The 25920-nt window shown below is 47.0% G+C and overlaps 6 protein-coding genes across 8 annotated transcripts; 4 read left to right on the top strand and 2 right to left on the bottom strand.

Moving 5' to 3' along the window:
- Positions 1 to 32: 32 nt before the first annotated feature.
- Positions 33 to 5078, top strand: LOC129594988 (PR domain zinc finger protein 10-like). The gene is made up of 6 exons (XM_055491875.1): positions 33 to 204; positions 311 to 538; positions 619 to 765; positions 4303 to 4683; positions 4745 to 4852; positions 4921 to 5078. The coding sequence occupies exons 1-6, from the start codon at positions 159 to 161 to the stop codon at positions 5076 to 5078; spliced, it is 1068 nt and encodes a 355-aa protein (XP_055347850.1). The 5' UTR covers positions 33 to 158.
- Positions 990 to 4263, bottom strand: LOC129594979 (uncharacterized). Of its 2 annotated transcripts, none has more exons than XM_055491860.1 (2): positions 3977 to 4263; positions 990 to 3902 (listed from the first exon to the last, which is right to left on the bottom strand). In XM_055491860.1, the coding sequence occupies exon 2, from the start codon at positions 2927 to 2929 to the stop codon at positions 1052 to 1054; it is 1878 nt and encodes a 625-aa protein (XP_055347835.1). In that variant the 5' UTR covers positions 2930 to 3902; positions 3977 to 4263; the 3' UTR covers positions 990 to 1051. Both variants share the same exon structure in this region, with proteins under 2 accessions (XP_055347835.1, XP_055347836.1).
- Positions 5031 to 8678, top strand: LOC129594978 (zinc finger protein 564-like). The gene is made up of 4 exons (XM_055491858.1): positions 5031 to 5542; positions 5884 to 6259; positions 6552 to 7378; positions 7693 to 8678. The coding sequence occupies exons 1-4, from the start codon at positions 5171 to 5173 to the stop codon at positions 8302 to 8304; spliced, it is 2187 nt and encodes a 728-aa protein (XP_055347833.1). The 5' UTR covers positions 5031 to 5170; the 3' UTR covers positions 8305 to 8678.
- Positions 8679 to 8973: 295 nt separating this feature from the next.
- LOC129594974 (uncharacterized) lies at positions 8974 to 15088 on the top strand. The gene is made up of 9 exons (XM_055491848.1): positions 8974 to 9387; positions 9626 to 9892; positions 9964 to 10110; positions 10173 to 10553; positions 10606 to 10713; positions 10775 to 11824; positions 12354 to 12751; positions 13328 to 13756; positions 14284 to 15088. The coding sequence occupies exons 1-9, from the start codon at positions 9333 to 9335 to the stop codon at positions 14893 to 14895; spliced, it is 3447 nt and encodes a 1148-aa protein (XP_055347823.1). The 5' UTR covers positions 8974 to 9332; the 3' UTR covers positions 14896 to 15088.
- A 356-nt stretch (positions 15089 to 15444) lies between these two features.
- Positions 15445 to 18105, bottom strand: LOC129594987 (serine protease inhibitor-like). 2 transcript variants are annotated; one of them, XM_055491874.1, is made up of 3 exons: positions 18016 to 18105; positions 16593 to 17579; positions 15445 to 16228 (listed from the first exon to the last, which is right to left on the bottom strand). In XM_055491874.1, exons 2-3 carry the CDS (start codon positions 17551 to 17553, stop codon positions 16059 to 16061), a joined length of 1131 nt encoding a protein of 376 aa, XP_055347849.1. In that variant the 5' UTR covers positions 17554 to 17579; positions 18016 to 18105; the 3' UTR covers positions 15445 to 16058. The 2 variants fall into 2 exon arrangements, with proteins under 2 accessions (XP_055347849.1, XP_055347848.1); XM_055491873.1 differs by lacking the exon at positions 18016 to 18105 and having other exon boundaries at positions 16593 to 17903.
- Positions 18106 to 18599: 494 nt separating this feature from the next.
- LOC129594973 (uncharacterized) lies at positions 18600 to 24428 on the top strand. The gene is made up of 8 exons (XM_055491847.1): positions 18600 to 18750; positions 19026 to 19280; positions 19352 to 19498; positions 19557 to 19937; positions 19999 to 21759; positions 22227 to 22783; positions 23031 to 23279; positions 23667 to 24428. Exons 1-8 carry the CDS (start codon positions 18699 to 18701, stop codon positions 24288 to 24290), a joined length of 4026 nt encoding a protein of 1341 aa, XP_055347822.1. The 5' UTR covers positions 18600 to 18698; the 3' UTR covers positions 24291 to 24428.
- The last annotated feature ends 1492 nt before the right edge of the window (positions 24429 to 25920 follow it).

The raw sequence follows: 25920 nt of genomic DNA, 5'->3' as shown, positions 1-25920 counted from the left end.
GGTGAGTATTTTGTTATTCCTGTTTTGACGTTTTGGCGTTTTTTATTTCTTTGGTGTTAACATTGCTTCTTCGTTTATCAGTTTATTATGTGCACTTGTGGGAAAATAATCCCAACGGCTGCCATATTCCTTCGGCTGCGTGATTGATTTTAAAGAATATGCAGCGGTTGCTGCCTAAAGACCCGCGTGCTGATGGCAAGAACGGTGAGTGTGTCTATCTGCTGACGAATTCCTGCTCTTCGGGAATGCGCTGTATTAGCTTCGAGCAGCATATATTGCGAGACCTCTTTCAAACCGAAAAATCTATCAGGAGGATCATCTCAGCCACCAGCGAGCATTCCGTCCGTTGGCTTGCCCACGTTCATCTTGGTGCCCATCGCGCCTGTTCTGCACTCCGAAGAACGCAGCAACGTGCTCGCGGAGGTTGCAGGCAAGAAGCGCCGTTGTCAGACGGAAGTTGGCAACGGCCGAACAAAGCTGGCGAGGAGAGATCCGTCGGAAGGTGGAGCTTCATCAGGAGCGGACGAAAATTGCTCAGGTACAGTCTACAACGTCACATTCCACTGGTGTCTTAGGAGACCGTTAAGCAGCATGGAACAAATTGAAATTATACTGCAGATCCCAAGCAATGTCGACGCTGTGAGGATGGGAATGATGAGCCGTGTGTGTTGCATTCGCGGTTGATCAGCGATACTCCGACGGTAGCCCGAGCGTACGGTAGCCTGCCTTCGGAGCTCTACATCGCGCAGAAGGAAGGGATGCTCGGTGAGAAGCTGTTAACTGATTAATTGTCACTGTGCACAATATTCCTTTTTACTCTGCATCAACCAGTACACATACGTATCATATAAGTCTGCTCTGATTTACACCAATTAAAATTATCACATTTTTAAGCAAAGAAAAAACATCCACAATTGTTGATGGCCTTAGGGCGTGCGTTAAGTGGATATTTACATATTTGTTTAATATGATTTAAAATTGAAGTTTATTGGGCAATAGCCGCCATAACAACAAAAGTGCAAGCGCGGGCACACTACTTTACAGTTAAAATTTAAACATTAAAAAAACAACCAAAATCTCTATCCGCCCGCGGGTTAAAAGGCAACGTACTTAACACAGCAGTAGCATTTCCCTTAATGACAGCCAAACTAAAACGTTGCTTCATAAAAGCAGTAGAACGCGCTTCTCCAGTTAATTCACGAGTTTTACGGCCCATAAAATGTACAAATTCACTTAAAGCTAGGCCAAAGACACCGAACGTTTCAACAACTAAGGGATAGAAAAGGTGTCTACTTTCCAGTGGAGAGTACTTCCGTCGCTTCTCGTTTTCTGCCAGGTGAGCCACACTTCCTGCCTTCTTCGAACTTCCGTGAACATGGGAATCGGCTACTGTACACCAACTTGTGACATCCCATACAACAGACTTTCCCTGACGGACTGGAATAAGGGTCATGCCGTCAGGTCGAATCGCCGCACTTGGTGATAGGCCTGTCGGTTCCAGTTGACATGGGAATCCTGCACTCTCGCAACAGTTTTTGGCGATACTGTTCATTTCTCTATATCTGGCCCATCGCCCTTTCGTTGATTTATTGCAGGAAAGCCCGTGATGGCCATTCGTCTCCACTAATTTGCCGCATGCCACGCAGTTATGAGCTGTCACTACGGGCAATCCAAAACGTAATGCCACTCCCACTCTGACTTCTTCATCTCGTAAAAACGTTCCAAGACAAGGCGCAGGTAATGCATTCAGCCAGGCCCCAGAATCTCTGCTAAATGCAGCCAACAATACGGCTCTTGCGCGCTCATTACCAACCGTTGATAACATCAGTTTTGATACATCCCTGTCAATCATCGGTACGTCCCACACGTACTGAAACTTCCGCACACAATCTTCTGGTGGCGAGCAGTGTGTTACCTGAAGCCAGTTTTCTACAGCCGATTGCGTCATATGGTCACCAGCTGGCGCGTAAAATTTGGAAACGAGAGGCTGCACAGCGTACACCGATGCCAAAAAGGCACAAATAGCTAGTGTCTCTATGCGCCGCGTTCCCAATCCACCACGCCGAACTGGTAAAGCCATCTGCATCCATTGGGCTTCTGTTATGCTTACGTTGGTCAGCTGTTCCACACCATTCCACAGTTGTTTGTCATAATCTTTCAACAGCTCTGGAAATTCATAGCATCGGGCAGTGCGTAGGCCATATAAAACCTTGGGGATGCTAAGGCAATTTTTTAAAAGAAAAAGACTGTAATGTGCAGGTAGCTTCGTGAGCCGCTGAACAAACTTGCATAGGTGATCTTTCTTTTCCATCAGGAATTTCGCACAACCGGCTGGTTGTAAAGGTGCGCCCAACAGGAAAAGATTATCTGGATTCAACTGGATCATTGTTGGCCATATTTCCAACAAAGGCTTACCCGCATCCGCAGCTGAATTGATGAGGTAGAACTCGCATTTGTTGAAATTCAATTCGAGGCCCATCTTCTTCCCTTTTTCTTCAATATTTTTTATCGCGCCGATCACTTTCTCCATGGTACCGGCCAGAGTAACATCATCAAGAAAGCCCAGAAACAGATCGCAATCCAGTCCATCGAAGAGCGGTAGCGATATGAGGCTGTAGCCGAAGGGGCCACTTGGATCGCCCTGCTGCACCCCTCGGGCGGACGACAAAACTTCTTCCCCACAAACCAAATGGCTCGCGTAACGATAAGATTGCCAGAAATAGCCGTAATAACTGGGAAAATGCTGTCTTACGGCTTCCAATAACGCGTCCCGTCTCAAAAGGTTAAATGCGTTTTTAAAATCCAGCTTTACCAGTACTCGCTCGCCGTCGTGTGTAGCTTCCAGGTACGAGCGGACCCCGTGGATAATTGCTTCGGCTCCGCCTTTCGTGCCACAGCCATACTGCACAGTGCCGCATAATTCCTTCATCTTGTCAGAACAACGCTGGGTTATTATTTTAGAGACTAAACGGCGAAACGTTTCCCCAACTGCAATTGGCCGAATTCCTCCGTCTTTTTGGCAGGGGGATTAGCCTTGCTCCAAAGAAAAACGGTCTAATGTCCTCTGGAACGCCTCTCTGCAAAACATGATTAACAAAATCAGCCAGAACACAGCACAACTCGCTTTCTTCGGCTTGCGGGCCGCCTAGGAGGTCTTTCAGATGTTGTGGGCGTAGATCCGAAAAGCCACCGGTAGAACCCGAAGGGAAGCTCATGACTGCTTGTAGCACTTCGGCAGGTGCTACTGAGGGTGATACGTTAGACTGGTCGGGAGGAGGGGAATACAAACTATCCGCTGGTTCGCAAGGGTGTTTGTTGCGCAGCTCTTTAAGGGTTTCAGCATTTACTGGCGCTACTGAATCGTCGCCCATTACCAGCCCAATGGCGCGTCTGATGTTGTTGTCCTGCAACATCGATGTGGCAAGGGCTGACATGCGCTCGCTCGATAGCTCACCCTGCTGAGTTCGTGGAGGAGCATGTTGACGTGGAGGATGTTGATGGCGAGACAAATCCGACAAATTTTTGCGTATTATGGAGGACAGGGATTCTTTGCGGAGGGTTTTGGTGGCGGGCAAGCAGAGGGCTCTTGATCCAAACAACAGCAAATCAGCCCAGCTCGCCGATGTGTTTTCTCTGATGCATGTACGGAGGACTTCTGTCAGGGACTGAGCACACAGGCGTCGGACAGACTTCGGCACTTTTTTAGGGACGGCGTAATGCTTCCCGGCCAAAAAGGATTGAAGGGGTTGTTGGTCGGGTGGAGCGGACGTGGAACCAGGAGCTTGTGTGGGTGCTTTCTTGGCGCAGGCTTTAACATGGTTGGAGAGCCCAGCGCCTTTAGTGAAGGGCTTTCCACATATGTGGCAAGGCTCTTTTGGCTGGTCTCCTGGCATAGTTAGAAGCTACAAAGGAAGTCCGCAAGCCAGCAAACAGAGCAGAGAAAACGAGTGCCGTTTAACGATGTGAAACGACATACCCGCATTACCTGGGGTTCACAAAAGTTTCCCCCAAGTAATCTGTGCAACAGCCCAATTGTCATTCCGACGTCGATATTGTCAATCCACAAAACAGTCCGTGCTAACTGTCAATCCATAAAATCCACCAAATCCACAAAATCCATGTCTTTGCAACTTTGCAAGTTTATGTTTCACTTGTTATTCGTATTAGGAAACATGGATTTTGTCATTAGTTAATATTAGTTAAAAATGGCCGATGGAATTATGACTCAAATTACGATCTCGCCGGGCTTTTTGCGATTTCTTGTTGAACGGCTTGCGAGAGACAATTAAATATTAATCGCAGACCCGGGTGTCTTCGCCAAGCGCGCCATCCCCCACCCGAGCGTCTTCGGCCCGCTACTGGCCCCCCTCACGCCCCACCCCGTGGCCACCTTCTTAGTCGACCACCGCTTCGGACTGCGCGAGAAGAAGGGATCCCGCGGAGAAAATGCATTTGTGCGGGTGTTCGACCTGAAGAGCGACGATCTGTGCAACTGGATCAAGTTCGTCCGCGAGGCCGTCGACGCGGAACAGCAGAACCTCGTCGCCTTCCAACAGGACGACCACGTCTACCTGGCCACCACTAAACACATCCCCGCCGAGACCGAACTCTGCTTCTGGTACTCCACAAAATACTGCCGACTCCTCAATAAGGAGAATCTTTCGCCGGAATCGTTTATCGCCGGTATACTTCCCGAGCGTTTAGCTAATATCTTCCAGCATTAAGTACGTATAAATTATTTTAGAATTGTCGGAAAATTGTGAGAATGAAGCTGAACTATCCAGTCGACTAGAGAATCCAGCCCCTGCTGTTGTCGATGAACTGGTTCCATCCCCGTCAGCGGAAACGGAAGGTATGATGAGTTGCTGGAGCAGTTTTCCGGTGCGTGCGGAATTTCCAATGATCGTTTGCGTTATTTAGGGGTGTCGGTAAACGATGAAAACACCGGCTGTAGACCACTGGCTGCAGCGTCCACAGCGGTCATTCAATTTCCTCCATTGTTACAGCACTGGGACTGGTCAGCGGCAACGTCGAGAAACTGTCCTTCAGCGGAAATAGTACGGGTACAAATAGGCTAATAGATCTCAATGAGAAGTCCACCACGCAGGATGCGCACTTGAATAACAAACGAGTGAATATCAAGCGGCGCAAGGAATACAGTTGGTCGCGGATGGAAGAGCACTGGCTGGCGGAGTGGTTCCTTTGCAGCGAGAATGCTCTGCAATGGCAGCGTGCTGTGGAAAACGACGCGAGTTTGACGTCAGATGCCGGTCGCAGCCGCAGCGACGCGGCTGGTGATATTTCCCAGTATTTAATCCAGAAGGGATGTTTTGCCTTCGAAGCCGATGTCATTCTGCGGCGCATCGCCAAGATGCAGGGCAAAGCGTTGCCGACGGTTCGGCGTCTCAAGAAATTCTACCGCGCGGCGAATTCTGAAAGAAATGTTGCAACGGTTGGCAAAAGAGAAGTTATCCCGGAGACGTCATTACCCGCGGATGATCCACCGGAAGTGACGTCGCCACAACGGAAATCGAAAAAGCGGGTAAATGCAGTTTGACTCCAGGTTTTGAAATCTTTGCACAGTCTAATCATCACATTTCTGAACCGACTTGAAAGAAAATCGCCTTAATCCAAATTTCCAACAGTTAAAACTATTTGTAAAAAAAGCGGGAAAATTTAGCGAGAACCGAAAGAAAAATAATCTGAATAAAAAAAATACTGACTTTGAACAGCTTTGCACTGACTTTGAATCTTGTTTGGTTATGTGATTGTTGTGTTTCAACAGCAAATCAAAAACTATTCTACAAGAGGGTTGTTTTTTAAACCTGCATTCTTTGTATCATTTTTAAAGCAGTTTCCGTTTAAAATTCAAATATTTTGTAGTGCAAATTGGTGAACGGGACATCGGTAGAAAAGACACAGTGGAAAGCACACCGCTGGTCAAAAGCCGATGAAGCCGCGTTAGTGGAGTGGCTGGAGACCGATGATAATTTGGAAAAATGGCGAAATGCTGGAGTTAATGATCCGTCCGCGGAAACTCCACCGGATAGTCGGAATAAAACGGAATTAGGGAAGATAGCGCGGGAGTGGATTGTGGAGCGGTGCGGTACGGCAACGGGGCTGTTTACCGTGAAAGCGATCAAGGAGAAAGTGGCCGTTATGCTCAGTGACTGGAACACGGCCAATGAGTATCTGCTGCGCACCGGCAAGGAGGCTGTAACGTTCGGGGAGGCGTGGACGCTGAAACGGGCGGCCCACGGTGGGTGGGATATTATGCTTCACATTCGGCGATTTAGTTTCCCTTTTTCTTTCATTTTTTGCTTATCTTCCAATTTTTTAAATTTTTATTGAAACGGGAGTAAACTTTAATAAGTATCGCAACCAAGCCACCAGCCAGTCAAATGCATGCTACGTGTTTAAACCGTGTGGCGTGGCGCGCCGTGGTACGGATTTAAACGTTACCCGTAAATTTCTAATGTTCGCTGTTTTTTCGAATGCTCAATTTGTCGACAGGCTTGTATGTATTGAATTTTCTTAATTTCTTATTGCAGAATCATTGCCGACCGGTGCCGATTCGACGCAGCACGCTGAAAATGCAGCGGATGTCGAGGATTCACCTCCCGCTTCGCCTCCCGCCGTCGCCGTAAACGCCATGAGGAATGGTGCTCTCGATGAGGAGGAATCCGCGGCCGTCATCCTAGCGTTTCTCTCCCGCAAAGCCCTCGCCCACCGCATCTGGCCCCCACGCCTGAGCCGTGTGAAAAAGTACCGCTGTCGGCGGGGATGCGAGGCCCGCTTGCCCACGCCGCTTCTGCGCGACATCCACCACGTGCGACACCGCCGCGGCGACTGGGCGGCGGACGCGTCCACTCCCGTCTGTCCCGCCTGTGATGCCGTTCCGGATGACTGGATGGCGCTGTGCGACCATGTCGATGCCGAGCACCGGTTGCTTGGTGTGTACCGGAGGCCGAAGCCGGTGAAAGCGATGAAGGTGAAGCGGATCAAAGGCGAAAGCGGGCGCAGCGTTTACCCGAAATGCCAGGAATGCGAAATGGAATTTATTTCGCGTCCGGTCCGGGAAGTCCACTACTGGCGTCATGAGGAAACGTTGCCGGAGGATACCGACCAGGAGCAGCAGTGTCCCGCCTGCACCTTCTCCACGGTCAGCCGGTCGACGCTGATCGCACACGTGGACGAGCGGCATTCGCGGAAAGATCTACACCAGTGTCCGCGCTGTAAACGCTCCTTCATCTCCTACCGACGCCTGGAGCGTCATATCCAGCACACACATCTCATGTCCGATGCGGAGAAGCCCTTGGAGTGTCCCACGTGCCATAAGAAATTCTCTTCCAACCCTTCTTTTGTGCGGCATCTCAAGGTATAAAAATAAGGAAAAATAACCGAAAAATAATTCATTAAATAAACAAATTAATTACATCGTAACATTAATTATTTACTTAAGCAAATCGTATGTGTAAGTCATTGAAAAAGTAATTGTATCTCTAAAATTCTCGATGCCAGTTTTGTACCTGCCTTCAGATTTCTACCAAATCTGTGAATCTGTCTTAGTTCTTTACTTTCATTTAAAAATGTTTTTTGTTCGACCGGACTTGAAGTCCCTTTGCGGTTGTCTGCTCTTGTGTCGTAATTATAATAATAATAATAGGTCATAGTTTTAAATATTTCTTATAGGTTCATCTCGGACCAGACAGCATCAGCTGTCCATTATGCGAGCAGAAATTCCCAAAATTACCGAAACTGTACGAGCACATGCAGCAGCTGCACTCAACGGATGGCCAGCTGGTCTGTTCCATCTGTGACAGGAAAGTGCCCATTAAATGCAAAGAGAGCTTCAAGAATTTCCGCATCCACGCCCGGGGCCACGTGGAATACCACGAATACCCGTGCAATATTTGCGGCAAAATCTTCAAACGTTCCAGCTCCCGCACTAAACACATGGAGGGAGTGCACAGCGCCGGTCGGCATCATCGCTGTGACTGTGGGAAAGCCTTCACTTCGCGGGGGCATCTTCGTCAGCACAAGAGAGTGGTACATGAGAAGGACAAGGTGGATGGACGAAAGAACGCAACAGGTGGCAAGAGTGTGGCGCAGAATAAGGACTACGTTCCGCCGCAGAAAACGAAGCACTACTCCGAGTTCCCGTATCAGTGCGAGGAGTGTCAGCAGGGATTCGTCCGTCGCGGGATGTTCGCCTATCATCTGACCGTCCGCCACCCGGAGCGGTCGCTGGACGCTGAGCCGCAGTTGATGCTCTCCAGCACCGCCGTGCATCCCAATCAGTGACCTTAGATTTGTTATCGTCCTTCACAAAACATCCAAAGAAAAATTAATCAAGAGCTAACAGCTAAGAGAGCATAAGAAAACTAAGAAATTTTACTAGCGACCACCGGTTGAATGCCAATGATGCAGTCTTCCTGTTTTTTTCCTACTGTTTCTGTGATTGGTGTGTTGTGATCTTTTTGTTGTTTCCATTTGATAAATCGGTTATTTCATCTGCCATCAGATAGCAGTACTGTTTTTTGTTTTGTAAATTCCCGCCCGGACTTGGGTTATTTGACAAAATGTTGTTTTTTTTTAATGACTGATGTGTTGATGCAAGATACTACCCTACAGTAGAGGTACTGCCGGAAGAAGAGGCCCCATTCATAGAACTACTACTCTAGTTTATCGGCAGTCAGCGTGTTTTGTCGACATTAGTTCGGCTCAGCTTAGTATGCGACATTCGGGTACATGAAGCATGCGTTGCTCAATATGACTAAACACAAAGATAAGATAACCGCTCAATTAAGGCGTTCATAACGGTCCCCATTTCAGTGATGCAGAACAATAACATTCATACACTAACATTCATACCCGCTGTGTTCGCTCGAGAGAAAGCATTGTGGAGCTATCGGTTTGGTCTTATGGATATATTTTCTCTCTGCATGCATCAGTGCTTTTAACTTTAAGTACGTGACGGAATTGATGGAGGAACATGGAAACTGCATGCCAAAATAACTTACAAAGTTACACGCGCAGCAAATGCAGTACAAATGTACATTAATGCTTACTCGTAGTGTATCCTGTGTGAATTAGGAATACAGTACATACCGGAAGTTGCTTACCGCCTGCGGGTGTCGAGCTTGAAGTTGAGACCAACATTCTGTTTTGCACTTTTTTAGATTGGCACTGGCGAAAGTTTGTTTCTTCAGATTTAACTGAATCTTACAAATTGTTGTTTTCCTTTTTATATGTGCACTTCTGAGATCTTCCTGCAGATTTTGCGGGAAATTATGGCACGCGCTTTGATCTTCTTTGATGGATGCTGAACAATGCAGCGATTACTGCCTAAGCGCAACACGAATTCTGTTGATGATCCAAATAACTGTAAGTTCGCTGTTCATTGGCTTCTAGCTGTTGCATCGTCGGATTACGGGATTAGTAATCAGCGTTACACTTCTACGTATATCTTGCAATGTTTCAGTAATGAGGTAATTAATTAATATAATGCACCGTGGCGATCCGGTGAAGCTAGACAGTCAGCGAAAGTACAGAGTAGATAGGTCCATCATACACGGACTTGTCCTATTACTGATCATTGATCAAGTTTCGACGCTGGTTGCAGCGGTTGAACTGCATCAGCCTCCTCCGCCGATCCCGACCGTTGGTCTGCCAACGTACATCCTAGTGCCCGTTGCGCCTGTATCACTGCCTCAACGTGGCAGTCGTCCTCGCAACCGACAGGTGTCCGAGGACATTCCACTCCCAGCTGCTGCCAAGAAACGACGACACCATGGATCTTTATCAGACGTCAACGAATCTCGCACGAAGCTGGCCAAACTCGGCCGATCTCTGCGCGAAACATCCGTGAGCACCGATGAAAATTGTTCCGGTACGGTGTATAACGGTCAATTTTTCATGCTTATGTTAGAGTGTTAAGCAGAACGGAATGATGCACTGCAGATCCCAATCAGTGTCGACGCTGCGTGAATGGGAACGATGAACCGTGTGTGCTGCATTCGCGGCTGATCAGCGACACTCCGACGGTGGCCCGAGCATACGGAAGTCTGCCTTCTCAATTATACATCGCGCAGAAGGAAGGAATGCTCGGTGAGAAGCCGTTGGCTTATCAACTGACAGTGTGCTTAATTAATTTTAAATGTTTATTGCAGACCCGGGTGTCTTCGCCAAGCGCGCCATCCCCCACCCGAGCGTCTTCGGCCCGCTACTGGCCCCCCTCACGCCGCACCCCGTGGCCGCCTTCGCCGTCGACCACCGCTTCGGACTGCGCGAGAAGAAGGGATCCCGCGGAGAAAACGCAGGTGTGCGGGTGTTCGACCTGAAGAGCGACGATCTGTGCAACTGGATCAAGTTCGTCCGCGAGGCCGTCGACGCGGAACAACAGAACCTCGTCGCCTTCCAACAGGACGACCACGTCTACCTGGCCACCACTAAGGACATCCCCGCCGAGACGGAACTCTGCTTCTGGTACTCCACAAAATACTGCCAACTCCTCAACAAAGAAAATCTTTCCCCGGAATCGTTTACCGAAGGTATACTTTTTAGCACCTAGTTTGCAGCAAAAGTGCACGTATGTTGTTTTAGGCTTGTCGGAAAACAATGAGAACGAAGTTGATTTATCCAGTCGACTGGAGAATCCTGCCCCAGCTGTTGGCGATGATCTGGGTTATTCCCTGGCAGCAAACGCGGAAGGTATGATCACTTCAATGAATTGTTTCAGTTTAAATTTCGAAAGATCGTTTGCGTTTGTAAGGTATGTCGGTAAACGATGAAAATACCGCTCGTGTACCAACGGCGGCAGCGTCCGCCGATGCCAATCAGTTATTTCCTTCCATTGTTACGGCACTGGAACTGGTCAGCGGGAATGTGGAGAAAGTATCCCTCAACGTAAACCATAATGCGGATATAAATCGGCAAATAAATCCCGGGAAGAAAACGCGACGAGTGAGTGTTAAGCCGCGCAGAGGATACGGTTGGTCGCGAATGGAAGAGCACTGGCTGGCGGAATGGTTCCGCAACGGCGAGAATGCTCTGCAATGGCAGCGCGCCGTAGAAAGTGACGCGATTGCGACGCCAGATTCCGGTCGCCGTACTAGCAGCGACGTGGCTGGTAATATTTCCCAGTATTTAATCCAGAAAGGATGTTTTGCTTTCGAAGCCGACGTCATTCAGCGGCGCATCGCCAAGATGCAGGGCAAAACGTCGCACCCGGTCGCGGGTTCCAAGAAATCCTACCGCGCGGGGAATCTCGAGAAAAATATTGACGAGTTTGAGGTCATCCCGGAAACATCGTTACCAGGACTTCCGGCCAGTGATCCGCCAGAAATGACGTCGCCACAGCGGAATCCGAAAAAGCCGGTGAGGCGGGTTGAAATGGCGGCAGCGTGTAACGCGGTGAATGTTTCCGCGGAAGTGCCGGAAATAGGGCCGTCGGAGGAACCTGCGAAATCGGCCAAAAAGAAGCGCGCCAAAAAGCACCTCTATTCGAAAGCCGATGAAGCCGCTTTAGTAGATTGGTTGGAGACCGATGATAATTTGGAAAAATGGAGGAACGCGGGCGTTAAGGACCCGTCTGCTGAAATTCCGTCGGATAACCAGAATAAAGCCACATTAGCCAGAATAGCGCGGGAGTGGATTGTCGAGCGGTGTGGAATTACAGCGGGGCTGTTTGCCGTGAAATCGATCAAGGAGAAAGTGGCCGTTATGATCAGTGACTGGAACAGGGCCAACGTGTTTATGCAGCGCACCGGCAGGGAGGCGGTGACGCTGGAGGGAGCGTGGAGATTGAAGCGGCTCGGTCATGGTGGGTGTTAAACTGTCAATACACTTTAAATTAGCAGCCTAATCTTTGCTGTTAGTTTTCATTTGCTGCTTAGTTTATTCTACATTTTTTGTTTTATTTATTGGCATTTAAACTGGAGTTCTGCTCTCTTTAATTTTATTATTTCCAAATTTATTTGGTTCTTTTATTATAAAATTACTAAAGTAAGTTTTATCATTCTACTGAAATAGAATATTGTAATTAATTATTATTATGTATCCGCAACGCGAAAAACGCCGAAGTATTGACAATTGGTTTTGCCCTTTTTTAGTTGGCATTTTATTCGTGGTTTTTTAAATCTTTTTCATTGTTTACTGATTCAAAGGGCGTTTCTTAGTATCAGTGTGCGTCGTGTGTTTACATGTGCACTTCTGTGTGTTATTCGATTCCGCTGGCCATAGATTTCTTGATAACCAATTTTTTGTAATTTTGCTGAATTTTTCTGCTGCAAAAGCTTGGTGATTTCCGGTCCGTTGCTGATACCTATACGAGTACGTTGTGCGCATTGCAGAATCATTGCCGACCTGTTCCGATTCGCTGCCGTTCACTGAAGAAGCAGCGTCGATAAATGATGGTGTCTCGTCAGAGTTGCCGCAAACCGAAGCGGTAATAGATGACGGAGGCGATAATCGGCATTGCGATGAAGAGCTCGTGTCGTTTCTGTCCGGGAAAGCGCTCTCCCACCGCATCTGGCCGCCATCCCGCTGCAACCGCAGCAAGAAATTCCACTGTCGGCAGGGTTGCACGGCAAGCTTTCGCAAGATCCTCACGCGCGACATCCACCATCTGCGCCATCGCAGCTGGCTCTGGGAAGCCCGAGAATCTTCTCCCGTTTGTCCCGAGTGCGATTTTTTTGCGGTTACCTGGGTGGCGCTGTGCGATCATGTCGATGAAGAGCATCGATTGCCGGTAGGATTTAATTTACAATTTCAAACGTTTCATAATTTCAGCATTGAATCAGACCATGGCGAATTCTAACCGGATTTGAGCAATTTGAAATGAAAAATTCATTTTTTTAGTTACTATTCCTAATGATTCTAGTGAACGGACTTTTTATTTCACAAAATGCGGTAACATCACAGTTTAAGAACAACAGATCAAAAAAACAGAATTTCATTTAATGCTGCCGCTCCCTCCATTCTCCCATTGAAAAAGTTATCAAATTAAATGGCGATCCAGTTAAATTCAGTAAAGTAAGAAAACGGTTAGAAGAAACTCAAGGACATATGTCATTGATTTCATTTAATTTCTCCCTTTTTTTATTTTAATTACGTTTCAAGCTTTTTCAGATTCGAAGCGGTGTCCGAGAGTGTCGAAGGAAATTTAGTTTTTTCAGAATTTGGTTTTAGATGGATTTTAGAATTAAATGCCGATTAAAAAAAATAAAAAAAATAACTGTTGAATAACGATATATCAGTAACCGCTAATATTTTGTTGATTTTCCTCGTTTTTAAAGGTACGAAAAGGCCCATATTTGTTTTTTAGGGTCCGGCGCTGAGGCCAATAAAATCGAGGCGCATGAAGCGGATTAAGAGTGCTTCATATCCAAAAATTATATGCCCGTATCCAAAATGCGAAGAATGCCAAATGGAATTCATCTCGCGTACGGTCCGCGAAGTCCACTACTGGCGGCATGAGAAAACGTTGCCAGTGGATACCGGCGAGGAGCAGCAGTGCCCCGCCTGCACCTTCTCCACGGTCCGCCGGTCGGTGTTGATCGCGCACGTGGACGAGCGGCATTCGCGGAAGGATCTACACCAGTGTCCGCGCTGTAAACGCTCCTTCATCTCCTACCGGCGCCTGGAGCGCCATATCCAGCATAAACATCTCCTGACTGATGCGGAGAAGCCTTTGGAGTGCCCCACGTGCCATAAAAAGTTCTCGTCTAACCCTCCTTATGTGCGGCATCTCAAGGCAAGTATAAAATTTAAAATAACTTATCGAAGAGCTATAAAATTTATAAGAAAAGTGTGATTAAATGTACAATTTGCGTATCGGTCGGAGTGTTGTAAGCCAGTAGAGCAGCCACCGTACTGCGATCTGTTGAGAGTTATACTTCGACCGGAAGAATACGCCACAATCTTTTAACTTTAATAAACGAAAACATAAGAAAATAATTATTACAAAATGAACACAACAGGTGCAATGCACTAAGTACAGCACTATGAGACCAAAGATCATGATATTACTCGGTATCGTTCAAGCGATCAATAGTGTTAAAAGCGTGTCTTTGAAAATATCTTTGAAATATTTAAAAATTGATAATAATGTTTTATAATAATTGAAAATAATTAAAAAATAGTTGAAGAGCTTTTAAACTATTTAAAAACTAAATACTACTAAAAAATAATTCTAGAAAAATGGAAATAACTGAAAGCACGTTAACGAAAAATATACACTTATACACCATTGAAAAAGTTAAAAAAGGCAAAATTTTGCAGTCTCATCTCGGGCCCGACCACATCAGTTGTCCATTATGCGAGGCGAAATTCCCTAAGACGCCGAAACTCTACGAGCACATGCAGCAGTTGCACTCGGTCGATGGCCAGTTGGTCTGCACGATCTGCGACAAAAAATTCCCGATCAAATGCAAAGAGAGCTTCCGGAACTTCCGCATCCACGCCCGGAAACACGTGGAGAGCAACGAATGCCCCTGCCATATTTGCGGGAAAATGTGCAAAAGTTCCAGCGCCCGCTCTAAACACATGGAAGGGGTGCACAGCGCCGGCCGGCATCACGTATGTGACTGCGGCAAATCCTTCCCCACGCGGCCGCATCTCCGTCAGCACCAGAAAGTGGTGCATCAGAAGGACAAGGTGGACGGGCGGAAGAACGCAACAGGTGGCAAAAGTGTGGCGCAGAATAGAGACTACGTTCCGCCGCAAAAAATGAAGCATTTCACTGAGTTCCCGTACCAGTGCGAGGAGTGTCAGCAGGGATTCGTGCGGCGAGGGATGTTCGCCTATCATCTGACCGTCCGCCACCCGGGGCGGTCGCTGGATGCGGAGCCGCAGCTGATGCTCTCCAGCACCGCCGTGCATCCAAATCAGTGACCTTTGCCCACAAGGATAAACGACGCGGTATTCCTACTGTTTTCTGTGAATAGTGTGTTGTGTTCTTTTGAGTTGTTGTTCTTCGGAAATTGGTCATTTCATGCTGGTGTCTTCATAATGTTTTGTTTGACAAAGTTCTGTTTTGTTTGACAATTATGGAAGAACATGGTAGCTGCATAAAAAAATCAACTTGAACGTGGGAATTTTGCCTCTCGAATGTTCACTGAGCTTGGCAAGATGGTACGACAGGAAACAGGAGAGATAAATACGAGCAAGTATGCACTAGATACTATCTGCTCCAGAGGATCAGCATCGAAATTTGGACGGGCAAACGCTGCATCCATCTTGGGAACAGGCTTGTTCAAAATCAGCCGAAGCTGTTGCTGTTCCGAACAGCACCATCTTGGGCTAATCTAGAACAGATGTTCTCTGTAATTCAGCCGCCTGTTTCCGCTTTTCGTTGATGCGATGTTTCTGTTTTGAAATGTTTACTCGATATAATAATGTAATTCAAGGTTTCCAATAAATAAAAGTCGTACTCAAAGACTTCAAGTTGAAGTTACAAACGTCATTTTTATTAATTTTGGCCACAGCCACCGCACATAAAAGTGCCTGCGCGTTGGACAATAATTAAAATGACTCATTTTAACATTACAAACGCTTATAAATAACACGCACTGCTTCATGTACGAGTCTATGAGATACGTGACCAGGAAGATATCCGGATGTTGAGACCCGCACAACTATTCCACTTTACAGTATTAATTTTTAGATTGGCCAGAGTTTGTTTAAGCTGACTTTTACAGATAGGTTCTTATAGACTGTTTTCTTTTAAAGTGCGTTTTATCCGCGTTGAATTGTTTGAGATCTCTAAATTCCAGTCATTAACTTGGGGATGATTTGATTTATAAAGAAAATTGTAGAATTTCTGAGGATTCTGATGATACTAAGCACGAATTGATCAGAGTGCCAAGTGGTCGGGAATGCCCCTGGTAAGTTTTAGTAGAATTACCGTATTCGATGAAAGGAAGCAGTAACGTATTTGCCTGACGTAGTAAACTACAGTTCTATGTTTTCTGCTCAAAGTGACCAAGCCATTTCCGGCCACTGCGGCAGTGAGATTCGCAAGAACGTGGATGACTTTTCCCTCGACTGTGCCGGCTTTATGCCGTGGGATCCATAACGCGTCCGATGAAAAGCGGAAGATCCAGCTGATTATGCCACACCACCAGCAGGAACGGCCGGTTGGCCCGGAAGTGGGGAATAGGGACACACATATATTCTGCTCCAAACATTGTCGCCACGCGGGATTTAACGCCCATTTCGTCAAATTCTGAAACCGTAGATCAGTTGAAGGACTATCAGCAGTGTTACGATAGTATGATATCTATGAATAGTAGGATGATACGATAGTATGACATCCGACATAACAGATCCGCAATGCTAGTTCGCATCGTGTCTACAAGTTCACATTGATGCACTATGCAGTATGCATGCTGTTCATTATATAAGCCGGTTACTCTATCGATTACTATCATTACTGTATCAATCTGCGGTATTAGTATGCTACCTAACGAACATGGTTAATAAATGCTAACGCAAAACACCATGTATCAGCGGTCAGAGACTGATTTGACTGACGGCAGTACTCGAAGTACGGCAGAAACAGGCACAGTCAAATGCAGCGCGCCACTTACCGAATACAACACTTTGTCGGAACTCCGTGACGCCGATGAGGCTACTGCTGCCGAACATGTCGGAGAAGCCCGTTACGGTCGTGTACAGCTCGCTCAGTCCCAGAGCCAGCATGCAGCTCTGCAGGTCCAGCTTGGTAGTGATGCGAAACTTCGGTAAAGACAGCACCATCGCCTGCGGAATGCTCTCCTGTCGCCATGTCCGCAGTTGTTCGGCCGTTAGGCTGTCCTCCAATGCGCGTAACCCGTCAGTGTCGGGCGGAAGGAGGAGCATGATGCTGTAGCGTTTCTCCGCAGCATCCATAATCACCATCTGCGGATCGGTGGAGGACGTCTTTTCCATGACGTTGAATGACCGCCATGTCGTGTAGGCGGAGACCAGGAACGGCACTGTCTTTTTGTCACCGTTCATACAGGTAAAGACGCCGTCCGCCGTGTCTTCCTCATCAAATTGTCGCACCCAGGGCGCGGAGAAGTCCAGCATGTTAACCACTATAAGACAGGTGTTTTCGTTGTCGAGAACGCTGACCATGTCGCTCTCCGGGAGGACAGCAGCCATCTCGACGCTGGCATGGTCGCGCAGAAACTCGTTGTAGGCTTTTCGGCTGGCGACGGCATCCTCAAAGTTTACGGGTACGAAGACCACCTTGGATATTGTGGAAATGACGTTTTTGAATGATGGCTTCAAGGTGAGCGCGTTGCTATAGAAAATCGCGTTGACTTGGCTGAATGCTCCATCATCGTTCGTGACGGATAATGCCGCACGCAGATCCTCGACAGAGCGCTTGCCAGAGCACAGCAGTTGCATCAGGTCCTCCCGGAGTTTGTCTTTGGCGCCAAATAAGAGAGTTGCTAAAATATGCTCGATGGAATATGGACAGACGATAATGTTGCTGCTGGGATGCAGCCCACCGTGCACAGCAGCTCGGTATATCTTAACGAACAAATCAGCTTCCACACTCATTTCCTGTTCCGGTTTTGTTTTTCTTGCTGAATAATAAAAACAGAGCATAGCCTTTCCTTTCAATGCATTCACGTATTATTCTCCATCACGTTAATGATAAAGTAATGAAATGGTCAAATTCGAAGTGAAACGATCAAATCCAAATTATTAATTTACGCAGTAAGTGATTTGTTTAACAGCTAGGCAATAGTCAGTTAAACAAAAAGGATGCAAGCGCTGTCGATGCTACTGTAATAAGTTCTCATACTCTGTAGTATCTCTATAAAAGTGGAAAGTGACAGTTATTTTCTTGAAAACTAAAGTAGACAAATGTTAAAGATTTTCCGTGATACTATTCTGCAACCACTGAAAGTCTGATTCAAAACACAGATGGAGTGCCACAGAGCCATGGAAAGGAGAAATCAATCGTAATTCGTAAGCTACGTATCCCGTAAATTATCATGTGCTTAGGGTTGTGGATACCAGGCGTTCCATTGGTATTGGCAATTTCCTTACAAGATTCATGTGTAAAGTAGAGGAGAGCAAGCGGTTTTTAACCTTATTGCTGCTTCCGTTGCACAAGCATTGTTTACAACCTTTAAAAAGAATAGTGCTTTTATGCGTGCTTTTTCCCATAATTGCAACAGGGTATCTTGCCGCATAACAGCAAATGGAACTTATTAAAGAATTCTAAGTATATAAGTACTGTATACTGCAGTTATGCGAGTGGAGCATTCTTTCCGTTTCCGACTGCGTTGTTTATCGCAAAGTAAACGTTATACTCGTATGTCTGTACCGTGTGATACCGATACATGCGTGCGTCACGATCCAGTGTTTGTCTACGTGATGGAATTCTGTGAACAATGGTAAAAAACTTACAATTGCATCAGGAAGAATGTACCGGAATAAGTACCGGAATTAAATACCGGAAGTGTTTTACCGGCTTACCGGAAGTTACCTACCGCCTACGGGTGACGCTGCTGCTGCACTACTGAACGAGACCTGCAGCAGCCAGTTTTCTTATTACACTGTTTTAGTGGTTAACGTTTGTTTGTTTTGTTATAAATTGCTGTTTTCCTTTCCACTGCATTCTGTGATCTCAAAGATTCCATGACGAAAACTTAATCGGGCATGCATTGAGATCTTCTTTTGATGGATTCTGAACGATGCAGCGATTACTGCCAAAGCAAATAGCGAATTCGGTTGCTGATGCACACTGTGAGTCTTGCACTCTTGCTGTTGCAACTTGCAATTTTATATGCATTTATGTACTACTTCAACTTGTATTACTATTATTATATTTTCGAGACCAATATTATCGATGCACATAAGCTGTGCTATATCCTTGACTGTTTTAGTAACTATTTAACATAATCCCGATCAGATACAAATTCATACAATCCAGATCAGTCAGCCAAAGTGATACATTAACATATCTGGGTTGTATCACTCGTGTTATCAGTATCATGTATGATCGCTGATCACTTTTGTAGCACCAGGGGAACTGAATCAACCTTCTCCGCCGATTCCGACCGTTGGTCTACCCACGTTCATCCTAGTGCCCATTGCGCCTGTCTCACGGCATCACCATGGCCGTCGTCGCAACAGAGTATCCGAGACCGTTCCCTTCCAAGTTGATGCTAAAAAACGTCATCATGAATCATCCGTCAGCGGAGAACGCACGAAACTGGCCAGACGAAGCCAACGTGTGCGCGAAGCATCCGTTGTAGGCGACGAAAATTGTGCAGGTATACTGTATAACGTCAAATTTCACTGGTTTACGTGGAAGGACTAAGCAGAAGGGAACGATACGTTGTAGAACCCAATCAGTGTCGACGCTGTCTGGATGGGAGCGATGAGCCGTGTGTGCTGCATTCACAGCTGATCAGAGACACTCCAGTGGTGGCCCGGGCGTACGGCAGTCTGCCGTCGGAGCTGTACATCGCGCAAAAGGAAGGGATGCTCGGTGAGAAGCAGTCGACTGATTAATTTGTCAGTCTGTATAGCTGTATTATTTATTGCAGACCCGGGTGTCTTCGCCAAGCGCGCCATCCCCCACCCGAGCGTCTTCGGCCCGCTGCTGGCCCCCCTCACGCCCCACCCCGTGGCCGCCTTCGCCGTGGACCACCGCTTCGGACTGCGCGACAAGAAGGGATCCCGCGGAGAAAATGCAGGTGTGCGGGTGTTCGACCTGAGGAGCGACGATCTGTGCAACTGGATCAAGTTCGTCCGCGAGGCCGTCGACGCGGAGCAGCAGAACCTCGTCGCCTTCCAACAGGACGACCACGTCTACCTGGCCACCACGAAAGACATCCCCGCCGAGACGGAACTCTGCTTCTGGTACTCCACAAAATACTGCCAACTCCTCAACAAGGAGAATCTCGCGCCTGGACTTGCAACGCAAGGTAAGCCTAACCTCTTTCATAAATGCTTTTCTAGCCTAAATTGGTTTGTATTTTTTATTAGGGAATAAGGACGCTGATGGCGACAATAGTGTGGGCGTTATGGCGAATACCCGTGATGCGATGGACGCGCTTTGTACTGCGATGCCAATCGGTGCATCCAGCGTCACTCCCGACGAAGATAGCAATGTTGTGCAAAATAATTTGCCTACCGTGGATGATGATCCGTCACCGCCTCGGTCCCCCGCGCCACGCCGTCGTCGAGCGATAACCGTCGACATGGCCATCCGCCCCTACTATCTATGGTCGAAAACGGAAGAGCGCTGTCTGGTCGACTGGTTTTTGGATCCCGACAACTGTCGCCAGTGGAAACGCGCCGGACGAAGCTCGGCGGAGCACTGTGGTACCAAAATAAACGTGGCCAGTTTAATTGCGGCATATATGGTGGGCCAGGGGTGTACTTCCCTCGAACCAGTACTCATCAAGCGAAAAGTCGCCGCACTGGAAGGCAAAGCCCTCCAGCCGGACACGGACAAAACGCCGGCGAATGTTCGGCGGTTTCGCGATGCATACAACGCCGTTTACCTGGACGAGAGCGTCGCTGATGATAGTACAGAGAATTCGGCGTCGGCTACTGCTGCAGATGGTCGGTCACGGACCCGAACAAAAATCACCGCGGATCCGTTGATGGAGGACGATGCGCCGGATTTAGAGGTTGGGTTTATGCCGGATGGACTCCCGTCAGAATTCAACGCCAATCAGCAGCGCACTTGGTCGGAGAAGGACGAACGTCTACTGAGAGATTGGCTGGACAGCCCGAACAATCTGACCATGTGGCAGTGCGCCGGGAAGAGCAACCCCGTATCAGGCGTCCTGCAGACAAAAAGCGAGGTGGCGCGGATCGTCGCGGCGTACCTGGTCGGGCGGGGCGCTCGGGAATTTTCACCGCAGCATATTATAACGAAGATTACCGCGCTGCTGGATAGTGGCAGTGATCTGCGGAAGAAACGGCGGTACCGCGCGTGGACATCGCAGGAGGAGGCGCTGACCATAAAATGGCTGGAAAATCCCCGGAATTATCGGCAGTGGCAGCGCGCGGGCGACAGTTCGGTGAAGGGTGGGAGTGTAGTTTCCAAGATGGAAATTGCAAGGCGGGTCAAAGCGCACCTCATCCGGGAGTGCGGTGAGTCGGCCCGGGAGCATCTTGTCCTGACTGTTAAGGCGAAAATGGCCGCGCTGGTCAAGAAATACGCTTTTGACGACAATATCGATGATTTGCCGATTTCTGCGGATTCCTGGACCGCTGATACCAGCCAGGATAATTTTAATAATAATAATAACAATAATAACAATTTGGTCGCTCTTTGCGAAGGAACTGATCTGGTTGACCATCTCGACACTCCTGACACGGACGAAATCCGTCCTACCAACACTGAGCCCACCCGCCGGAAAATCTCCAAAAAAGCAGCGAAAAAGTCCGACTTAACGCCGGATCAATTTGGCACCCGCTCCTACCGATTATGGAGCGATAAAGAGGAGACGGCGCTGGTGGAATGGCTGTCGGACGCTGAAAACTATCAACTGTGGAACAACCGCACTAAGAAAACCTCGCTAGTAACACCGTGCGAAGTAGCGAAGACCATCGGGGAATTTATTATGGAGCGGAGTGGTCAGTACGGTGGTGATTACAGTTCCAAGCGCCTCCGGGGGAAAGTTCGCTGTTTGGAGTTGGACAAGGAGAGTGTCAACAAGTACCTGCAGCGCACTGGGCATCCGTTGATGACGCTGAAGGAAGCCTGGCAGCTCAAACGGAAGATGAGTGAAGGTACACTTTACTGGATTACCGTACGTAGTAACATACAGTTGCATTAAATATCATTAATTTCCTCTAAGCTAAATTCCTTTCCGCGGAGTGAGTGCCTAAAAAAATTAAAAAAACTTAAAAAAAGTAATTAAAATATGGCTGAAGAAATATGTAATAACACAAATTAAACACTCAGTGCAACCGAAGAAATAACGCTTACGGTTGGATAACGTTAACGACGATATTCGATCTTTTGATAATACAGTACTCGCTAACTCAGTTTCACAGCAGCAGTCAGTGCCTGGTTATACTCGTGAGAATTTTGAATCTACTCTAGTTAAAGTTTAACACATTGAGTAATCGATTGATTTATTTTGAATAAAGGATCAAAAAAATTCATTAAAATAGACTAAAAAAATTTCTAAATTAGCCATTAATTAATCTGTTTATGATAAAATTAACAGCACTACTTATACATATTTATGCAGAATATCCAACACAGAGCGCTGCAGACGCGGACGCTCTCGGCCCACCTCTTCCCGACAGCGCCAGAGAATCATCGGATGGACCGTTGTTATCAGTGCCGGCGGAAAATCTGGATGAAGCCCTTGATTTCCTGTCGAGAAAGGCGTTACAGATCCGTGTCTGGCCGCCAACCAATCTTTCCGACGGACGTTTTCCGTGCACCGCAGGATGCCCGATTAGTTTCCGGCTGAAAATCACTCGCGACATCCACCATTTACGTCATCGCACTGACGGAATTCTCCCGGCAACGACTGGACAGCGGATTGTGTGCCCCGAGTGCGACCACCAAGCGGAAGATTGGTCGGCACTGGTGGATCACGTAGATGCGGAGCATCATTCCCTGTCGGACGAACAATCGGAAAAAATCCGGAGAAAGGCTAACGAGAAGACCAAACGTTACCGTGGTACCGATCGTGCGTGCAAAACCTGTAAAATGCAGTTCGCCACGTGTGCGGTGCAGTCGGTACATGCTCTGCAGCATCGCGAAGACTTTGGTACTTTCGATAAAGAGACCGAAGAGGTTAGTATTGTTATATTATTATTACTATAATTATCCAAATAATAAATGTATAATATCCAAATCGAGACATTTTACCAGGGTATTAGGAAGTTTTTTGGGTGAATTTGGAAAAATTTTATACGCCTTTTGGTCTGATTTTGAGATAAAAGTCACCTGCCGAAGCTGCGGTATACAATCCTAAAGCCAGACGTACTACCACCAGGCTATGGGCAGATTATATGTGGAATTATTATTTATCCAACTACAGGTGCAGCAGTGTCCACTTTGTACCTTCTCCACGGGGAACGTCCGGACACTGGTAGAGCACGTGGATAACTGTCACGCACGGAAAGATCTGCACGTCTGTCCGCGATGTCAACGCTCCTTCGTGACGTTCCAACGACTGGAACGGCACATTCAGCAGATTCATCTGTTGGATGATGCCGAGAAGCCGTATGAGTGCCCCACGTGCCACCGGAAGTTCACCGGCAATACTTATTACGTGCATCATATGAGGGTATGACTTGGGAAATTTTCTAATAACTGAGACGAATTACCATGATAACGACCCGGCAACTGTATAAACACGGTGTATATATACAAAAAGTTTATTGGCGTCATAGTGCACCAAAAGTAGGCTGTTAGCTATAAAATTGCAAAACAGATTGATTCATTTGAGAAGAAATGCACTGTATACAGCTGATTGCTGAGACTATGCTTTTTGGCTATGTGGCTTACTGGCTTTTACCGCAAAGTTTCAAGAAGATCGGATAATAACCAGATTAATGCATGAATAAACGTACTAGCAGCAATAACAGTAATTTCATTTTCATTTACATGTGTGCATCAAAGCGTTCAAAACTACACTCAAGCATATTTGATCACTGGTGCCGGTTGATTGCAGACGCACCATGGCAATACCGTCAAATGCCTGCTATGCGAGGAGACATTTCCCACCACCGTGCCCCTGTACAATCATTTCAAGCAGTCGCACTCGGTGGACGGGATGCTGCTGTGCACGCTGTGCGATAAAAAATTCCCGGCCACCTGCAAATACAGCTTCCGCAACTTCCGCCACCATCTGCGCCGCATGCACCGCGATATCGGCCAGTTCCCGTGCGACATCTGCGGGAAAGTCTTCAAGCAAAAACATGGCATGCAGAAACACCGGGAATTCGTGCACAAGGCGACTAGGGATATGGTCTGTGAATGCGGGAAGAGTTTCTTCTCTCGTCGCCATTTACTGAATCACAAAGAGCGCGTGCATGCGGAAGGGAAGGTGGATCTGCGGAAAAATCCGGGTGCCGGTGAAAAGAAACAGTCGGTGAGGAAAGACTACGTTCCCCCGCAGAAAATGAAGCACTACACCGAATTCCCGTACCAGTGCGAGGAGTGTCAGCAGGGTTTTGTGCGACGCGGAATGTTCGCCTACCATCTGACCGTCCGCCACCCTGGGCGGTCGCTGGACGCGGAGCCGCAGCTGGCACTGTCCAGCACCGTCGTACAAGACAGTCTGTTGCACTGTTAACAGCATCGTTGTCACTGCATTGTTGTGAGTGATTGCGCCAGTTCCTTCGTGTTGTTGTGGTTTCTTGGTCTCTAATTGGGCTCCTAATTGCTTTTTCGGTGATCTGTTTTGGTTTGTGGACGTTTATACCGCTTATAGAGTGAGAAATTAAGAAAAATTAAGAGAAATTACGAGAACTACGAGAAATTAAGAAAAACTAAGGAAACATAAGAAAACTTTAAAAGAGTGCTAAGAAAACTAAGGCAGAACAAACTTATCACACTCATGAAATGACTTAAATGCTGAGTGGGCGAAACGAGCTGTGGCCGATGTGATCACATGCAGTCGAAATGAAAACGCGGCCGAAGTGGTCGGACGCGAAAGAAAACATCATAATTAGCCGCGTTGTTGTTGTGCTTGTGAGATCAACCTGATGCATATCCACGACACCTACGTCTGGCCAATCGGTCCATTCAGCAGCAAACACTGACTCGATACTCATCTCCTCACCGCACTGATTTATGAGCCCCGACTGTGTTTACTTTAGATGGTATGGTACGTGTACTCTCTTGTCGCAGGTTGTCTGGTGTTTTCGAGCTACATAGCTTTGTTTGCACTGTGTGTTTAGTGACGAGCCCAAAAGGAAGGTAAAAGACACTCTTGTTTTAAGTCGAGCAACGCCTTGGTCAGCAGAAACTTCATGGGCATCATTTTCTTGATGACACTTACCGTACATTCACCTACGGCGTCAAAGCCTATTTCCGCCATAATATAAGCCTAATGGTACACAGACCGCCATGTGGTACACAGACTGTGTGTTTCACGGTTTCACCGTTGTCTTCGAGCTCCTTTAAGATGCGCGCTATCGTTGCGTCTTTCTTCTTGAGCAAATACATGAGGAAAGCAGAAGTGTATCGTAAATGCCGAGCTTAAAGCACATCTAGCAGCTTTCCTCGCTGCACTAGTATCTCGTATCAATAGTAGATTCCATAGAATTAATTATGCCAACGTCCTTATATTTTGGAATATCTTTTAATTCGAGATTCAGTTTATCAAACTTTTGATAGTTTCATGAAATCCAGCATCTTCCAAAGCTTCCTACCTGTACTTTGAAAAAAAATTTTGGTTTTCGGAACGTTTCTAAAAACGTTTCGAACTTTCAGAACTTAGCGTTTAAAGCTCATACCGTAGAAGTTTCCAGTAAATTCTTGGAAACGTCTCGAATGAGCAAATACGAGTTTCGCAACTTAGCAGCCTGAACAACAGTTATTTAAAAGTGTCAGTTACATCAAATTTATAATTTCATTTTTTTAAATTCTTGAAACCTTTAAGATGTTTTTGAATCCGTTCGAATACCGTCCAGTAAACCGAGCTTGACAGGTAAACGAATGAGCAAGGTGCTACTGATGTCCAATCCATAGAGCCCGTTAGGTGAGCGAGTGCCCGAGCTACCACTACCGAAAATCATCAGGTTGAGTTGGAGCGAATCATGAATTAAAGAAGAGAGAATTCATAGTGGTTCGAGAGAATCATGAACTGATTTTTATATTATAAAATCCGTGTTTTTGCGCTTCTGCAATTTGCCGATTATGTTTCGACGAAATAATTATAGATTTTACACTAACAATTAGATTCGCTGGAAATCAAATAA

Source organism: Paramacrobiotus metropolitanus, unplaced genomic scaffold, assembly GCF_019649055.1.
Source record: "Paramacrobiotus metropolitanus isolate TYO unplaced genomic scaffold, Prichtersi_v1.0 Parri_scaffold0000073, whole genome shotgun sequence".
Classification (NCBI taxonomy): Eukaryota; Metazoa; Tardigrada; class Eutardigrada; order Parachela; family Macrobiotidae; genus Paramacrobiotus; species Paramacrobiotus metropolitanus.
The sequence above is the reverse complement of the archived record's forward strand: the minus strand, read 5'-3'. Positions and strand labels throughout refer to the sequence as shown.

Coding starts and splice junctions, on each gene's coding strand:
- LOC129594987 (XM_055491873.1), bottom strand. CDS start 17,601: ATGCTCTGTTTTTATTATTCAGCAAGAAAAACAAAACCGGAACAGGAA. Junction 16,229..16,592: donor CCGACAAAGTGTTGTATTCG/GTAAGTGGCGCG, acceptor CTACGGTTTCAG/AATTTGACGAAATGGGCGTT.
- LOC129594988 (XM_055491875.1), top strand. CDS start 159: ATGCAGCGGTTGCTGCCTAAAGACCCGCGTGCTGATGGCAAGAACG. Junction 766..4,302: donor GCAGAAGGAAGGGATGCTCG/GTGAGAAGCTGT, acceptor TATTAATCGCAG/ACCCGGGTGTCTTCGCCAAG. Junction 4,853..4,920: donor CCCGTCAGCGGAAACGGAAG/GTATGATGAGTT, acceptor TGCGTTATTTAG/GGGTGTCGGTAAACGATGAA.
- LOC129594973 (XM_055491847.1), top strand. CDS start 18,699: ATGCAGCGATTACTGCCAAAGCAAATAGCGAATTCGGTTGCTGATGCA. Junction 19,499..19,556: donor GCAAAAGGAAGGGATGCTCG/GTGAGAAGCAGT, acceptor TATTTATTGCAG/ACCCGGGTGTCTTCGCCAAG. Junction 23,280..23,666: donor ATTACGTGCATCATATGAGG/GTATGACTTGGG, acceptor GGTTGATTGCAG/ACGCACCATGGCAATACCGT.
- LOC129594978 (XM_055491858.1), top strand. CDS start 5,171: ATGGAAGAGCACTGGCTGGCGGAGTGGTTCCTTTGCAGCGAGAATGCT. Junction 5,543..5,883: donor AACGGAAATCGAAAAAGCGG/GTAAATGCAGTT, acceptor AATATTTTGTAG/TGCAAATTGGTGAACGGGAC. Junction 7,379..7,692: donor CTTTTGTGCGGCATCTCAAG/GTATAAAAATAA, acceptor TATTTCTTATAG/GTTCATCTCGGACCAGACAG.
- LOC129594979 (XM_055491860.1), bottom strand. CDS start 2,929: ATGAAGGAATTATGCGGCACTGTGCAGTATGGCTGTGGCACGAAAGGC.
- LOC129594974 (XM_055491848.1), top strand. CDS start 9,333: ATGCAGCGATTACTGCCTAAGCGCAACACGAATTCTGTTGATGATCCA. Junction 9,388..9,625: donor TGTTGATGATCCAAATAACT/GTAAGTTCGCTG, acceptor CGCTGGTTGCAG/CGGTTGAACTGCATCAGCCT. Junction 9,893..9,963: donor CACCGATGAAAATTGTTCCG/GTACGGTGTATA, acceptor GATGCACTGCAG/ATCCCAATCAGTGTCGACGC.